This window comes from Palaemon carinicauda, chromosome 29 (genome assembly GCF_036898095.1).
Source record: "Palaemon carinicauda isolate YSFRI2023 chromosome 29, ASM3689809v2, whole genome shotgun sequence".
Classification (NCBI taxonomy): Eukaryota; Metazoa; Arthropoda; class Malacostraca; order Decapoda; family Palaemonidae; genus Palaemon; species Palaemon carinicauda.
Window position 1 is genome coordinate 67,482,775 of NC_090753.1, and position 18,014 is coordinate 67,500,788.

At 37.0% G+C, this 18,014-nt stretch overlaps 1 protein-coding gene and 1 long non-coding RNA gene across 4 annotated transcripts in view; one reads left to right on the plus strand and one right to left on the minus strand.

Moving 5' to 3' along the window:
- The window catches only part of Smox (Smad on X), a 133,231-nt gene that overhangs the window by 109,695 nt on the left and 5,522 nt on the right, over positions 1-18,014 (plus strand). For all 3 annotated transcript variants that reach the window (XM_068352683.1, XM_068352681.1, XM_068352682.1), the window contains 3 exons: positions 7,420-7,578; positions 11,955-12,179; positions 12,355-12,499. In XM_068352683.1, coding sequence (XP_068208784.1) covers positions 7,420-7,578; positions 11,955-12,179; positions 12,355-12,499 — 529 coding nt within the window. The remainder of the gene's footprint in view (positions 1-7,419; positions 7,579-11,954; positions 12,180-12,354; positions 12,500-18,014) is intronic.
- The window catches only part of LOC137622213 (uncharacterized), a 49,099-nt gene continuing 46,373 nt past the window's right edge, over positions 15,289-18,014 (minus strand). Inside the window, exon 3 of the long non-coding RNA XR_011040384.1 lies at positions 15,289-16,296. This is a non-coding gene — a long non-coding RNA (uncharacterized lncRNA). The remainder of the gene's footprint in view (positions 16,297-18,014) is intronic.

An 18,014-nucleotide genomic window follows, 5' to 3' on the forward strand; every position in this document is an offset into this window, starting at 1 on the left:
GAAGTGACGTCAGAGGCGACTGTATCCGTGTTTGAGGAGGAAAAACGATGTTCAAGGAGAGAGAGAGAGAGAGAGAGAGAGAGAGAGGAGTGAGAGAGAGAGAGAGAGAGGAGAGAGAGGAGAGTGAGAGAGAGAGAGAGAGTTGTGGTATGCAATATATAAACCTTGCGGTTTTGAGAGAGAGAGAGAGAGAGAGAGAGAGAGAGAGAGAGAGAGAGAGAGAGAGAGAGAGAGAGAGAGAGAAAGTTGGTTGAGACAAAGACGAGTTAGATATATTTTTAATAGACTTTATGCATGCAGTTATTGTGGTATTCAGTATATAAACCTCGCTGTTTTGAGAGAGAGAGAGAGAGAGAGAGAGAGAGAGAGAGAGAGAGAGAGAGAGAGGAGAGAGAGAGAGAGAGAGAGAGAGTTGAGGTGATTCACTTCAGGCGGGCTTAGATTTGATTTATAAATTTAGGCATATAGAACTGGGGCCTGAGAAGCCATTTGGTGTAGCACGAGTAACCTGGGCAAAACCTCACAGTTGCACTATGATCTAAATGTTAAGAGAGGTCGTAGAGCAAGATGTAAGAAATAAGGGAAGGAAGTGTAATACAAGATTTAAAGAGAGTAGTTAGGGGCTCAGAAGACGATACACAGACCTTTATTTTAACTTGACAATTTGCTTTCTTTTATTAATGTAGATAATTATTCTGAATTAAGTTAGAAATTAGTAAAATTGCTTCGCAAGCTTTTATAGAATATTTGTTCATATTTAAAAAAACGACGTGGAAATCAAGATTATTATTATTATTATTATTATTATTATTATTATTATTAGCTAAGCTACAACCCTAGCTGGAAAAGCAAGATGCTCTAAGCCCCAGGGCGCCATCAGGGAAAATAGCCCAGTGAGGAAAGGAAATAAACGATATAACAATAGAATATTTGGTCATATTTAAAAAACCAAGTGGAAATCGATATTATTATTATTATTATTATTATTATTATTATTATTATTATTAACTAAACTACAGTATAACCCTAGTTGGAAAAGCAAGATGCTTTAAGCCCCAGGGCTCCAACAGGGAAAATAGCCCAGTGAGGAAAGGAAGTAAATAAACGATATAACATTTTTTTTAAATGGCTCTACACAAATTCATAAATAAAAAAGCTGGAAAATAATTGAGATAAAAATTATTCTATTGTATTCACAAATACACCAGGCCCCTTCAGTTGTATTATTTCTCGTTCTCTAAAGAATCAAGTGAACTTTTAAACCACTAACACCAGCTACCCGTTGAGATTCTACCACTAGAGAGTTATTGGATCCTCTGAATGGTGGTTAGTACTACATTGGTTACGGCTCATTTCTCCTTTTGCCTACACATACACCGAATGGTCTGGCCTATTCTTTACACATTCTCCTCTTTCTTCATACACCTGATAACAGTGAGATAATAGAATTTTTTTTTCACATAGTGGCTGCTTTGGGTAGAAGAGACTCTTGATCTATGGTAAGCAGCTATTCTATGAGAAGGACACTTCAAAATCAAACCATTTTTGGTTTTTTAGTCTTGGTTGTGCCATAGCCTTTGTACCATGGTCTTCCACTGTCTTAGGTTAGAGTTCTTTAGTATAAGGTTACACTCGACCACACCACTGTGTTTCTTTATTTCCTATACTCACTGAGCTATTTTCCCTGTTGGAGACCTTGTGCTTATAGCATCCTGCTTTCTCATCTAGGGTTGTAACTTAGCTAATAATAATAATAATAATAATAATAATAATAATAATAATAATAATAATAATAATGTCTTCAACAATACCTTCTTGGATATTTTTTCACAAACAAGTGATGCCTGAGAGAGAGAGAGAGAGAGAGAGAGAGAGAGAGAGAGAATGGAAACATTGCATAGGGTGTGCACCCACCTTCATATATATATATATATATATATATATATTATATATATATATATATATATATATATATATATATATATATATATATATATATATATATAATCTATTTATATCGCATTTGGCTGAGTGGCTAAGACTTGGTGCTGGCTTCAACTGTTCTTCCTAAGGGTAGTGATCTATCATCTAGTTTTTATATGATAAGTAGAGGCAAGATTACACGATAGACCGCTCGTGGTTAAAAAAAATGAGACTAGGAAAAAATCTGCACCACAATTTCATGACTTACATAAATTTATTTCTCTTGTAAACTTCTAAGAATGGTTTAGTCATCAAGTGCAGTAGATATCTTTTTAATAGACTTTTTTATGTATGCAGTTATTGTGGTATTCAATATATAAACCTTGCTGTTTTGAGAAAGAGAGAGAGAGAGAGAGGTTAGATATCTTTTTAATGGACTTTATGTATGCAGTTATTGTGGTATTCAATATATAAACCTTGCTGTTTTGAGAGAGAGAGAGAGAGAGAGAGAGAGAGAGAGAGAGAGAGAGAGAGAGAGAGAGAGAGAGGAGAGAGAGAGAGAGAGAGAGAGAGAGAGAAAGTTGGTTGAGGCAAAGACGAGTTAGATATATTTTTAATAGACTTTTTATGCATGCAGTTATTGTGGTATTCAATATATAAACCTTGCTGTTTTGAGAGAGAGAGAGAGAGAGAGAGAGAGAGAGAGAGAGAGAGAGAGAGAGAGAGAGAGAGAGAGAGAGAGAGAGAGAGAGAGAGGTTAGATATCTTTTTAATAGACTTTTTTATGTATGCAGTTATTGTGGTATTCAATATATAAACCTTGCTGTTTTGAGAGAGAGAGAGAGAGAGAGAGAGAGAGAGAGAGAGAGAGTTAGATATCTTTAATAGACTTTATGTAAGCAGTTATTGTGGTATTCAATTTTAGAGAGAGAGAGAGAGAGAGAGAGAGAGAGAGAGAGAGAGAGAGAGAGAGAGAGAGAGAGAGAGTTGGTTGAGGCAACTATCAGATTGAGATACCGCCACTAAAGGAAATGTACACATCTAAATCTGGCTGAAGAATCTCATGCAGACCCATGTCCCCAAGTGTAGCACTTGTCCATTCCCCAGGATCCAGAGAAGATCTGGATCCTCGAGAGAAGATCTGTATCCTCCAGAGAAGATCTGGATCCTCGAGAGAATATCTGTATCCTCCAGAGAAGATCTGGATCCTCGAGAGAAGATCTGTATCCTCCAGAGAAGATCTGGATCCTCGAGAGAATATCTGTATCCTCCAGAGAAGATCTGGATCCTCGAGAGAATATCTGTATCCTCCAGAGGAGATCTGGATCCTTGAGAGAATATCTGTATCCTCCAGAGAAGATCTGGATCATCGAGAGAATATCTGTATCCTCGAGAGAATATCTGTATCCTCGAGAGAATGTCTGTATCCTCCAGAGAAGATCTGGATCCTCGAGAGAATATCTGTATCTTGCTACTCCCTAAACATGGAATGTAGACTGTGCCATATTCTATACACTAACTTTTTCTTTCCTCTACACAATGGACAACACACAGAAATCTGGATCTTCCAGAGAATATCTGTATCTTGCTACTCCCTAAACATGGAATGTAGACTGCCATATTCTATACATTAATTTTTCTTCCTCTACGCAATGAACAACACACAGAAATCTGGATCCTCGAGAGAATATCTGTATCTTGCTACTCCCTAAACATGGAATGTAGACTGCCATATTCTATACATTAATTTTTCTTCCTCTACACAATGGACAACACACAGAAATCTGGATCCTCCAGAGAATATCTGTATCTTGCTACTCCCTAAACATGGAATGTAGACTGTGCCATATTCTATACATTAATTTATCTTTCTCTACACAATGGACAACACACAGAAATCTGGATCCTCCAGAGAATATCTGTATCTTGCTACTCCCTAAACTTGGAATGTAGACTGTGCTATATTCTATACATTAATTTTTCTTTCTCTACGCAATGGACAACACACAGAAATCTGGATCTTCCAGAGAATATCTGTATCTTGCTACTCCCTAAACATGGAATGTAGACTGTGCTATATTCTATACATTAATTTTTCTTTCTCTACGCAATGGACAACACACAGAAATCTGGATCTTCCAGAGAATATCTGTATCTTGCTACTCCCTAAACATGGAATGTAGACTGTGCCATATTCTATACATTAATTTTTCTTTCTCTACGCAATGGACAACACACAGAAATCTGGATCTTCCAGAGAATATCTGTATCTTGCTACTCCCTAAACATGGAATGTAGACTGTGCCATATTCTATACATTAATTTTTCTTTCTCTACACAATGGACAACACACAGAAATCTGGATCCTCCAGAGAATATCTGTATCTTGCTACTCCCTAAACATGGAATGTAGACTGTGCCATATTCTATACATTAATTTTTCTTTCTCTACGCAATGGACAACACACAGAAATCTGGATCTTCCAGAGAATATCTGTATCTTGCTACTCCCTAAACATGGAATGTAGACTGTGCCATATTCTATACATTAATTTTTCTTTCTCTACGCAATGGACAACACACAGAAATCTGGATCCTCGAGAGAATATCTGTATCTTGCTACTCCCCAAACATGGAATGTAGACTGTGCCATATTCTATACATTAATTTTTCTTTCTCTACGCAATGGACAACACACAGAAATCTGGATCCTCGAGAGAATATCTGTATCTTGCTACTCCCCAAACATGGAATGTAGACTGTGCCATATTCTATACATTAATTTTTCTTTCTCTACACAATGGACAACACACAGAAATCTGGATCCTCCAGAGAATATCTGTATCTTGCTACTCCCTAAACTTGGAATGTAGACTGTGCCATATTCTATACATTAATTTATCTTTCTCTACACAATGGACAACACACAGAAATCTGGATCTTCCAGAGAATATCTGTATCTTGCTACTCCCTAAACATGGAATGTAGACTGTGCCATATTCTATACATTAATTTTTCTTTCTCTACGCAATGGACAACACACAGAAATCTGGATCCTCGAGAGAATATCTGTATCTTGCTACTCCCCAAACATGGAATGTAGACTGTGCCATATTCTATACATTAATTTTTCTTTCTCTACGCAATGGACAACACACAGAAATCTGGATCCTCGAGAGAATATCTGTATCTTGCTACTCCCCAAACATGGAATGTAGACTGTGCCATATTCTATACATTAATTTTTCTTCCTCTACGCAATGGACAACACACAGAAATCTGGATCTTCCAGAGAATATCTGTATCTTGCTACTCCCTAAACATGGAATGTAGACTGTGCCATATTCTATACATTAATTTTTCTTTCTCTACACAATGGACAACACACAGAAATCTGGATCTCCAGAGAATATCTGTATCTTGCTACTCCCTAAACATGGGATGTAGACTGTGCCATATTCTATACATTAATTTTTCTTTCTCTACACAATGGACAACACACAGAAATCTGGATCCTCCAGAGAATATCTGTATCTTGCTACTCCCTAAACATGGGATGTAGACTGTGCCATATTCTATACATTAATTTTTCTTTCTCTACACAATGGACAACACACAGAAATCTGGATCCTCCAGAGAATATCTGTATCTTGCTACTCCCTAAACATAGAATGTTAACTCTGTATGGGGTGCAGATAGCTATGTGGCGCGTTAATACATACGTCCCCTGTTGATATACGATGTCTTAAAGGGAAACCTTTAGGATACTCGCTCCAGAAGTTAGAATTCTGTGATAACCTGTGGTTAAATTCTCTGGGAATATCTTAGTAGTTATATACCCAAGGAAGCTACCAAAAAGGAACCTTCCATCAGGACGCCATGGCTTGAGCCCAAAAATGGAATGTAGACTGTGCCATATTCTATACACCAACTTTTTCTTCCTCTACGCAATGGACAACACACAGAATATGCATTATTCTTCCTCTCCATGTCCCATGGGCCAAAGTAAACCTGCTTCGTAAGCTTCTATAGAATATTTGTTCATGTACTATGGTCTTCCACTGTCTTAGGTTAAAGTTCTTTTGTATAAAGGTACACTCGGCCACACTATGTTAGTTTCCTTATTTCCTTTCCTCACTGAGCTATTTTCCCTGTTGGAGACCTTGTGCTTTGGCCCACATATGTACCGCGTACAGTACAATAATCTGGAATACTCTTTGCACATTATTTTTACTTCTCTATCACAATGAATATTCATTACAGTATTCATCTTTTCTTCAAATTAAAATTCCAAGCCTATATAGATTGTTGGGCTCAATATACCTCTGTTCGTGCTTGTTAATGTTTGCTTTACTTCTGCTGTTATGTTGTAATATATATATATATATATATATATATATATATATATATATATATATATATATATATATATATATATATATATATATATATATATATATATATATATATATATATATATATATATATATTTTATAATTATTTAATTCTCATTTGAAGGGATGTCACAGCAGTGTTCTGCAGATATATATAAAATCATTTCATCCAAATTCTGAGGTTTTGTATAGACAGAATTATCAATACCATTTTAGTTTCTAAAATTGATGGAAGGGGGTAATTCAAGTTTGATAATGCTTGCTGAAGTGTGTTAAGCATGTAAAGACTAAAGAACATAATTTTTTTGGAATTCTAAGGGATATGGTGTGACAATATTGTGGCTAACCAGGGTGTTTTAGGTATGTCAGGAAGAAGGAAAAATATTTTGAAGTAATAAATCAGAGTAATTATATGCATGGTTGAATTTTGACCAGAAATGTTAAAAGAGGGGATTTGTATAGCCACTTTCCTCTTTGTAAGGGTAGAAGAGACTCTTTAGCTATGGTAAGCATCTCTTCTAGGAGAAGGACACTCCAAAATCAAACCATTGTTCTCTAGTCTTGGGTAGTGCCATAGCCTCTGTACCATGGTCTTCCACTGTCTCAGGTTAGAGTTCTCTTGCTTGAGGGTACACTCGGGCACACTATTCTATCTTACTTCTCTTCCTCTCTGTTAATGTGTTTATAGTTTATATAGAAGATATTTATTTTGATGTTGCTGTTCTTAAAATATTTTATTTTTTCTTGTTTCCTTTCCTCACTGGGCTATTTTCCCTGTTGGAGCCCCTGAGCTTATAGTATCCTGCTTTTCTAACTAGTGTTGTAGCTTAGCAAGTAGTAGTAGTAATAATAATAATAATAACAATAATAATAATAATAATAATCATTAGAGATTCATTTAAGAAAGGTGATTTGCATAATGAAACCATTAAGTATGAAGTTGGGGATTGAATGGGAAATACTGCATGTGACATACATAGATGTAAAAAAAAAAAAAAAATCATGGTATAATATATTTTTGTTGGGAGATTTATCATAAATATACGTACAGTAACGTCTTTATTTGGTTATTCTATAAATGTTTTATGCCTTCCTTTCGCAGGTATGATCCCAACATCACCCAGTCCCCCATTGGATGCCCAACCAGTTACATACTGTGAACCAGCGTTCTGGTGTTCAATCTCATACTACGAACTCAACACTCGTGTGGGCGAGACGTTCCACGCTTCACAGCCTTCTCTGACAGTAGATGGGTTCACAGGTGAGATATTTTTATTATTCAAAATGTGTAATAGTTCACAGGGATTAAGACTCAAAAGCAGATGGAATCCACAGACATAGGAGAAAGTATTAAGGCCCCATATACTATCATTGGCTTTGATTTTAATCTACCGTTCTAGGCGGTATGTCTTAGCAATCCATGTTTGCCAACGGTTATATAAGGGGATGAGCAACCTGGTGGAGTAACGAGAACTCTGGGTGTGGAGCAAATGCCCTCCCTAATTCTTGATGAAGTTACTGGCTGCGGGGTGATATATTGGGTTTAAGGCGATAGAAAAGATGTCTTTACGGCTTGCACTTCTGATGCCTGGTGGATGAGCTTACTAAAATTAGTATGAACCGGCAGGAGTCGCTTGCTTTAGTTAGATAGACATTGCACATCACAAGGAACTGGCTATCCCTTAATGAATCTGGCTAATGAATCCTCTATGGATTTAGTTAGTCTATGGAAAGCAAAAATGACAGAATGGCCCCTAGTCCTGGGCATAGCTGGGTGCTTAGAATCTCCTAGTTTATATATACTAAAGACATGTTGAAAATTGGCAATTGGAATGTTAGAACCATGAATCGGATTGGGAAGTTACAGCAAGTTGGAGAATGAATTTATGAAATATAGTTTGGATATCTTGGCCCTAAGTGAAACACGTTGTAGGGGGATTTGGTAAAGAAATTTAAGACCAAGGCAATATATAAATCTACTCAGGAAGAACAGTTGGAGTTAGAAGAGAAGGGGTGGGAATGATGATGACCCTTAGAGCAGAAAATGCAGAGTGGAGAGCTGAAAATAGTAGATTGTTACTTGCATAGTTTAAATCAAAGTAGTGCAATATGAGTGTTATAGTTTGCTATGCATCACCAAATGATTTCCCTGAAGAAGGGAAAGATGAATACTGTGAAGAACGGCAGAGTGTAATAGATGACATCCCAAAGAGAGATATGAAAACTGTGATTAGTAACCTCAATGCTAAAATTGGAAGGAATAATCAAGGTACGTATAGAGAATGTGATGGGTGTCGAGGGTCATGGCGAAGTTGCAAATGAAAATGGAGCACATTTTATAAGTTTTTGTTCAGCAAACAATCTTGTCATTGGAGGTAACTCCTTTCCAGCACAAGGACATCCACAAATATACATGGACTTCACCATGTGGCAATTACAAATCACATGGCCATCAATAAAGAGGGGAGGGCTCTGAGAAATGTAAGAAGCAGATGCAAGTGGTGCATATATTGATAGTGATCACCAGTTCCTCATTGCCAGACTGAAATTAAGAATGATAGCACCTAACAGAAATGTAGATAGAGTGCCTAGGTTTGATACAATTAAGCTTCTAGAAGGTGAGCACAGAGAAACCTTTGCAATTGAAAGTAGGACTCGATTTGCAGTCTCATAGACTAAGAGATGAAGAGCAGACAATTAATGAAGAATGGTGTGATATTAGGAACATCTATCAGTCAATTGGTAGTGAAGTTTTTGGACATATAGTTTGGAGAAAGCCATGGATATCAAATGGTACTTGGGATACTATAAAAAGGAGACAATGACAGGAATTGATTGTTGAAAGTTTTTGAGGAAATAATGAAAATTATGAGGTAGAACAAGCTAAGTATTCCAGTATTGATAGTGAGGTCAAAAGAAAAGCCAGTAATGACTGGAGAGAATATTTAGACAATAAAGCAGATGAGGCTGACAAAGCTATGAATTCAGGTTGTGGCTATGGTTCAAGAATTGTTTATAGTATTATTAATGAAATCTCTAAGGGGCAAAGAAGAAGAAGCATATACCCATCAAAAAGAGATGGATATGGTATAACAACAGAATATGAAAAAATGAAATGTTGGATGGAACACTTTAGTGAGGTCATGAATATGCGATACGAAGGGAATAATTTGATTGATATAAGGTGAGGAAGACCTTGATGTGCTCATGAATGAATTCAGTGTGTTTGAAGTTGAAGCTATCATTAAAAAACTCAAGAGATGGAAAGTGCCTGGATATGATAGAATAACTGCTGAGGTGATATTAGCCATAAATGAAGTGACTCCCTGAATACTTTTAAAATTATTTTAGAATGTGGCGTGAAGAGGGAAAACCTGATGAATGGGAGCTAGGAGTGTTGGTGAAAATGGCAAAAAAGAAATCCGACTGTTTGGAATAATCACACTTTCGTCAGTTGTCTGGAAAATATATACTGTAGTATGCTAATTCTAAAGAGACTAGAGAGAAAGATTGATGAAAAGCTGAGAGGTGAACAAGCTGGATTTAGAAAAGGGAGAAGTTGTACTGATTGAATTTTAATTTCAAGATATGTGGTACAGCAATGTGTAGAAAAGAGAAATCCACTTCTGATGGCATTTGTGGATTATGAAAAAGCCTTTGATAGTGTATACCGGCCAATTTTGTGGAGAGTCCTACATTATTATGGAGTTCCTCTTAAATATGTAAATTTTATTAAGTCAGTACGTGAGCATAGCAAGTGCAAAGTTAATGTTAATGGAATCCTATCAAATGAATTTCCAGGCAAAAGTGGAGTACTTCAAGGGAATGTGTAGTCACCTATGTTGTTTATTCTCCTTATGGATTTTGTACTGCTTAGAAATGTTGGGGATGGTGGAGAAGAATTGGACTGGATTGGTAATAGAAAATGGCACTATCCAAGACCAGAGAACAATGGATTGATTTTGGAGTGTCCTTCTAGAAGATCTGCTTACCATAGCTGAAGTCTCTTCTACCCTAACCAAGAGAAAAGTAGCCACTGAACAATTTCATTTCAGTAGTTAACCCCTTGGGCAAGGAAAAATTGTCTGGTATTCCCAGTGTTGTTAGGTGTATGAGGACAGAGGAGAGTTTGTAAAGAATAGTCCAGACTATTCAGTGTATGAACTGTATAGGCAAAATGAAAATGAGCCAAATCCAGAGAGAAGGATCCAATGTAGCACTGTCTGGCCAGTCAAAGGACCCAATAACTCTCTAAATTTTGTAGATTTGAGAGCAAATCCCTCACTAGAATACTGGGAGTTAAATGGCAGGATAGGATTAGCTATAAAACTATTAAGAGAATATTTGAGTGCCATATGTGTATGAGATCATGGTGAGGGGTAGATGGAGATGGTTTGGGTATGCACTTAGCACTCCCCAAGAGAGATTAGTTCACCAAACATTTAAGTGGGCTCCACAAGGTACTAGGAGAGTTAGAAGACCCAGGCTTACATGGTTGAGGACTATGAAGCGTGAAGTAGGAGAGGGTGAATGGAAAAGTACTGATTTAAAAGCTCAAGATGAAGACGACTGGCGAAATCTAACTGAGGCCCTTTGCATCAATATGTGATGGAGGAGATGATGATAATGAGATTCAATCGATGAAAATCAACCACACACACTATTTTAATTATGTGATCTAATCGTCTGACAATACTCGTTCCCAACTAAAATTTCATCAAGTAGCTACATTAACATTAGAGCTACTGCTGCACCTTATCTTGCTGAGACAGTAGATGAACCAAAAAGAAAACGAAGAAGATTAGTTTAAGAATGGATAACTAAAAGAAATGAGCCTTATACTGTAAATAATGCACTGCACACTGAATTGAAACTAACAGTGCATAGTAGATATTATTTCTTTTTCCTGTATTGTTATATTTATATTTTACAGGTATTTAAAAAGACGAGAGTTTGATTTATATGATTCAACAAATCTGCTTCAGAATTTTTTGTCACCCAAGTCATTATGCTCTAGCCGACAGGGGAGGCATATGGACAGGACTAGAGTCAGTGTTACACTAGATCACTGACTAATGTCATTTTCATGCAAAATCCCCTGATCAGCAGGCTCTGCCCACTTTTGGTAGCATGGTGACCTCCTAAATACACAAAATTACTTGTGATTCCAATGATTTCTGCATGTAGGGTGGCCTTTATAAATACATTACTTAAATCTTGACTCATGCAGGGCTGGTAAAAAAAAATTTATATAATGATATGATACAAGAACTTGATAAATATTTGCTTTGAACAGGCCCGCATTCACTAAACTTGTCTGCAATCCTGTGGTTTCTGTTTAGATTGAGGAATATAGCAACTGTAAGTCAGCAGTATGTATATTACCTATGTTACAGATGAAAGTCATGTGTGTACTTAGGTGCAATTCCTGTAAATAAGCAAAATATTTTCTAGACAGGAACATTATCTTTTTACTTGATATTTTAAATGTGGTAGTTCCTTCTTATAAGGAAGAGAGGTTTAGAGAACTCAGATTTGCTCTTGGTTGAAAAAGAGGTGAATAAAGAATGATTTTTTTAATAGCTTCTCAGTATCATACTTTAGAAAATGTATTTTCATTGAAATTTCATCTTTCAGATCCTAGCAATAGCGAGCGTTTTTGCTTAGGTCTTCTGTCTAACGTTAATCGCAACCCCGTTGTGGAACAGACGAGACGTCACATTGGCAAAGGAGTCAGATTGTATTATATTGGAGGTGAAGTCTTTGCAGAATGCCTTTCAGATTCATCCATTTTTGTCCAAAGTCCAAACTGTAACCAGCGTTATGGTTGGCACCCGGCAACAGTTGTGAAGATTCCTCCAGGTAAGAATTTTGATGCACTGTACAGTACTTATGTACTGTATACAGTATATACTATTCTAATGTCATTGATTTTTATGGTAGATACTCGTAAATTTGGCTCTATACCCTTCCCTTTTCTATCGTTTATAAAATGTCATTATTTTATACAACTATAATGATTAATACATTCTTTCAGGTTGTAACTTGAAAATCTTCAATAATCAAGAATTTGCGCATCAATTGGCACAGAGTGTGAGTCAAGGTTTTGAGGCTGTGTATCAGTTGACTCGTATGTGCACCATACGGATTTCTTTCGTTAAAGGATGGGGTGCACAGTACAGGTAGGAAATTATGCCAAACTTGGTTATTTCTTCAATGTCTTGATGAACTGTATTAAAGTTACAGTAATTAAATTTAACCCTTTTACCCCCGGGGTATTTGGAAATTTCCAACCCTTAACCCCCAGGGGGTTATTTTTTTCCAAGCACATTTTGCAAAATATTTTTTTTAAATTGCTCTAACAGCCTTAATTTTGGTCATAGTGAGGTCAGGTTGGTCTCATTCTCTTGGAAAATGCCTGAATTTTCTCAAAAAATTATCAAAAAATATGAAAAACAAATTTTTATAGCATTTTTTTGCAAGGACGTACCGGTACATCCATGGGGGTAAAGGGATGGCTTTTGTGAAACGTACCAGACGTCCTTTGGGGGTAAAAGGGTCAATATGCATAAATAATCAACCCTTGCATTTGCATGTAGATAAACTACACACACACACACACACACAAATTTTACAGTACTAGAGGAAGCAAAATCTTGTAATTGTCAGTGGCAGATTTAATGGATATTTTTTAAGGGTGCACTAGAATTGAGGGTAGGGACCTTGAAAGAGACATGGGTGACCAATTTAGGAGGATTGTAAGTGTGATTCTCGACAGCAAATTTATTTTTGAGAAACATATTAGGTCTGTGCCTTCTTCAATTGCACAAAAAATTGGCTTATTGAGAAAGTCTTTTAAGATTATCGGTGATCAATCTATTCCGAAGAAGGGTTATGATTCTTTCATTCTATTTTGTTTCGAGTATTTTTCTCCTGTCTGGTCTTCAGCTACAAATTCTCATCTTAATTTTTTGGACAGGAACTTATGGTCTATAAGTATTTTATTCTTGATCCAGATATTAATCTCTGGCACAGTCGTTCAATTAGTTCATTATGTATGTTGCATAAGATTTTTCATAATTCTGGCCATCCTTTACATTCAGATCTTCCCAGACAGCACCATCCTGTTCATAATACTAGTTATGCAGTTAATTCAAATAGTTAGGCTTTATCCATCATGAGGCTCAATACTGTACAGTATTCTAGAAGTTTTATTCCAGCTATGACCAAGTAGTTGTGGAACGATAGATCTTCAAAAGTTTTAACTTGCTACAAATGTTTTTATGTTGAACAGGCTGACATAAGTCTTTTTATAGTTTATATATGAAAGATCAGTTTTAATATTGTTCCTGTTCTTCAAATACTTTGTTTTAATTGTTCATTATTTCTCTTGCAATTTATTTATTAACTTATTTTCTTTCCACACTGGGCTATTTTTCCCTGTTGGAGCCCTTGGGCTGAGCATCCTGCTTTTCTAAGTACGGTTGTAGCTTAGCTAGTAATAATGATAATTTAGAAGACTAGAAAGCTTGAACCTAGAGATTGGACAGGGTAACAGAGTAGAAATTATCTGGGTGGGTATGAAAGAAATGTGTAGGGAAAACGGAGGAATTAGTAGAAAGAACTAGTGGATATGATGTCAAAAAGAGAAAAATGGTGGTGGGACCAAGAGATGCAAGAGTCAGGTAAACGAAAATCTAAGGCATTCAATAACGGGAAAGTAAGAGGTGCACGGGGAGCAAAGGAACAGTACAGAGAAGAGGAAAAAAATGATAGAAGGAAAGTAGGTATAGTATAGCTATTGTATTAAAGGTGATGGAGAAAAGGATATCTATAAAGTTTCAACCTTGAAGAAAATGGAAAGACGATTTGAGGCAACTGGGAGTTATCAAAGATAGTAATGTAAATATATTGTATAGGGATAAAGACATAAGAGAAGATGGAGAGGATATCTCAGCATCAGGTAACTCACTCCTAGTAGGCTTAACGGTGGGAAAGGCGATGACAGCTACGGTATTTCTTCTTGATATCTTACGTTTCTCATTAAATTAATTAAATTAGGGTTTCTATAAAACTCCATATCCCCATTTGTTTTACATTTGAATAAGAGGCCCTTTTGAAGTGTTATACAGTACATAACTATTTAGTTCAAAATGATTCATAACATTTTTGTTCTCAAATCAAGTCTGTGGCTTTATTAATTTTCATTTTAGACAAAAAAATAAAAAGTTTATGGTTTGTCATTTTTGGTTTTGATCCATGATATTCCTTTGAAAAGTTATAAGACTATTTCTAATTATCTCCCCTGATGTTCATATGGCTTTTTCTCCGGAAGCAATGTTAAATCGACACTTGCCCTTAAGATTTTAATATTTCTCCATTTCTCCCGCTTCAATAAATACATGACTTTACTCAGGGAATAGAACCCTTTAGAGGTAAGGAGTAAGAAGTGATGTAACACAGTCAATGTTATTAACCATTTTATATGATTCCAATAGCTCAATAATGACAAACTTTACGATTCCAAGATTGGAATCCACATTGCCACAGCAGGTAGTCTTGTCTTCAGTTATATGTCTTCCCTTGGTCTTATTTGTAATTATTAATTGGAATGTGCACAGGAATTTTTTCTGGGAGATTACAATATGTACTTTGCGTATTTAGTCTAGAGCAATAATGTGATGTACATCATTGTTGTGAAGAGTGCAATTCACTCTTTACCACTCAATGAAAATTATCTTTCAATAGTTGCTGATCAAGTTAACAGTTCTAAGTACAAAAGGAATCACTGCGGGGAGAAGCCAGGGAAGACTAGGTGATTGTAATTTCTTCAATTCATTTCTTAGCTACTTTGCCATAGTAAAGGGCTTTGTTTTGCAACATCCTGCTTTACCAGCTATATATATGATATATTATAAAACAAGAAATAAATGACGTACAATTTAATGTAAAACCTGCATATACACTAAAAGCTGAATTATAAGGACAAAAGAGTAGAGCAATATAAATGTTCGCAACATTTTATTTCTTTTTTCAATAATATACTGTGCTACTTACTACTGTACACAATAACAAAATGAAAGAGTTAAAATTAGCATAAATGTTACGAATATGTGAGACTAACCAACAAGACAAATAAAGCCTTCACTGAGGGCTCACCTTCTTCATCCCATACAATCACACAGGTGTCAGTCATTACATCAATATGTGTCTTGACATATAGTAAAGGGAAAGTCCATAATGTATACATGTCCCATCTTTCTCTCAGTCACCTTCAGAGGTACCATAAATTAGTGGAGTCTCTTGCATATACCAGATGGAGACTATCCAGCATCTTTTTGCAAGCACTGCTCAGAAGATGCCTGGATGTCTGCAAAGGTCTTTGCGGTTGTCTACCAGGTTAAGTGGTCCATCTGTGATTGATGTTGTAGAAAGGGTACTTATCCAGTTCTAGACAATCTTCACTTGATAGAAAACTTCCTAATCTTTCATCAAGGGAAGCACCTCAGTCTCGGCGGTAAAGAGCTATTGCCGTGTCATGTGCCATACTTTCCTTTTTAATGGTAATTTTCCAAGTTCATTAGTAGTTTCAAGCAGTCTTTTCCTTGGTAAAGGCCATCTGGCAGATGTAGCTCTTGAGACTGTTCTTACTAGCCTCAGCGTTGGCAAAGTGAGTTGAAGGAACATCACAACAACTCATGCATCACCGGATATAATGAAGAATTAAAGGTCTTCAGTTCGAGATGTGCCTAATTTCGTGGCCAAATACAGAAGCCCCTTGGTGAACAACACCAAGTTTGAGTTCTCCATCTGTTATCTGGAGGAAGCATCTGGGGGGTTGAATCAAAATACAGTATGAAGTTCCTCTGACCTTTTAGGGCATTGCAGTACTTCTAAAGAGGACTAGACACTTCAGGCCTTTGCACCAGACTCCTTTTATGGCTCTATAACCTGTATTTGTTATTGACATCTTTACCATCTGCAAAGAGAAATGTTGTACATTACCAGATAAATTAATTTCAATCTATTGGAATTATTCAACTGACAACAGAAGCAAAAGTTTATTTATCATATCATCACCATCACTCATCTGACAAAATTTTTTTTGAAGTATGAAAATACAGTAGAGGCAATTTTTAAACTTGGGAGTATGAATTCAGCTAAGTTGCAATGGCCATTTGAGCTATTAACAAGGTAGCTGGGGGTTGGAAGGTAGAACCCACCCACTCGCCAGGTTGAATAACATGACAAATTCGTAAATTTCAATTTTTCCTAATGATACAAACTTTTAGCTATTTATTAGGGGTATTACTTACCGTGAAACTGAAAGGACGAGCCATAAAATTTTTGGCGAGGGTTAACTACCCATCCCGCTAGTTAGTAGGGGGGGTAGCTTGCTACCACTCCCACTCACACATCTGCTCACTTTGCTTGGAGGTAGGACTTCAAAGGAGATAGGGTCAGCGGGTAAGTTTCTATAAATGGCAAAAGGTTTGTAATGCTTTAGGAAAAATACAAATTATCTCTAATCAGTCATTTGTTATATAATGGAATACAAACCTATGCTATTTATTAGGGGTGACTCAGCCATTAGGAGGGTGGATGTCTCTGCCAATCTGGCTTTTTGGCTTTACCCGGGGGCTCCTTGTATTGAATATGTTGGTACCAAATATAAGGAGTCCTTATACCTCGCTAAACCCTGCTATGCAAGGTCTGCGGCCTATGTAAGCTGTGTGTTGAGATAAGCACTCTGATTGTCAAGGTGATAAGCACTCTGATTGTCAAGGTGAAAGTTATTCTAAGACTTAGTAGGAAAACTGTTGAACCAAGACTGCATTGACACAATACTAGGTACACAAGAGAGCTTAGTTCACCAGCAGTGGTTGAGGTCAGCTTGAGCAGAGGACCCAAGCCACTGCTGCCCCCATAAGAGGGGAGGATGAAGAAAAGAAAAAGAGCCAGTCATTCCTTTTCATTCATGCAGACTAAAGCCAGGTACCAATGCCCTCAACTTTCTGCTACTTGTCCAATAAGGAGCTTGAGGTATACAACCAGCTGTTGTGCAGCTACCACAGGACTGATAGAAATTGCATCAAGTTCCTGTGGGTCACGTCTTGCAGGAGAAAGGTTGTGAAAGTCATCTGGAGAAATCACACTCTTTCTTGTAGAACCTGCGTCACACAGTAATCTACTTTAAAGGGCCTGGGGCATAGCTATGCCCCTGATATCGTGGATCGATGTGTTGGATGAGGATCTGGATTCAGAGCGTAATTGCCAACTCTGAGAATCCAGCAGAGATGATGTTTTGGTGATCCTCCTCTTGTCTCTCACAGTGCTGATGACAAGAGAAGACACTTGTTGCCCTTCTCTAGAGGTAGAGCCTCAAACATCACCCTGGGTATAGTAACAGATGATCTGGATCATCAGTTACCGAGTGGAGACTTGTTGTGTAGGATCCGTCACCTCTGGAGACTGTGTCTTGGCAACAAACTCGGGGATGAAACTGAACGTTGCCTTTCACCCTTCTCACGAATGGGTGATGTCGAAACAGAGACCATGAAGTTCCTTGACTCGTTTGGCCACTGTCAAAGTGTGTAAGAACACTGCCTTCTAAACCAGGTGAAAATTTGTTGCATGGTGAAATGGACTGTAGGGAAGTCTCCTTAGAGACTACCTCCCTTAAAGACCGGAGAACTG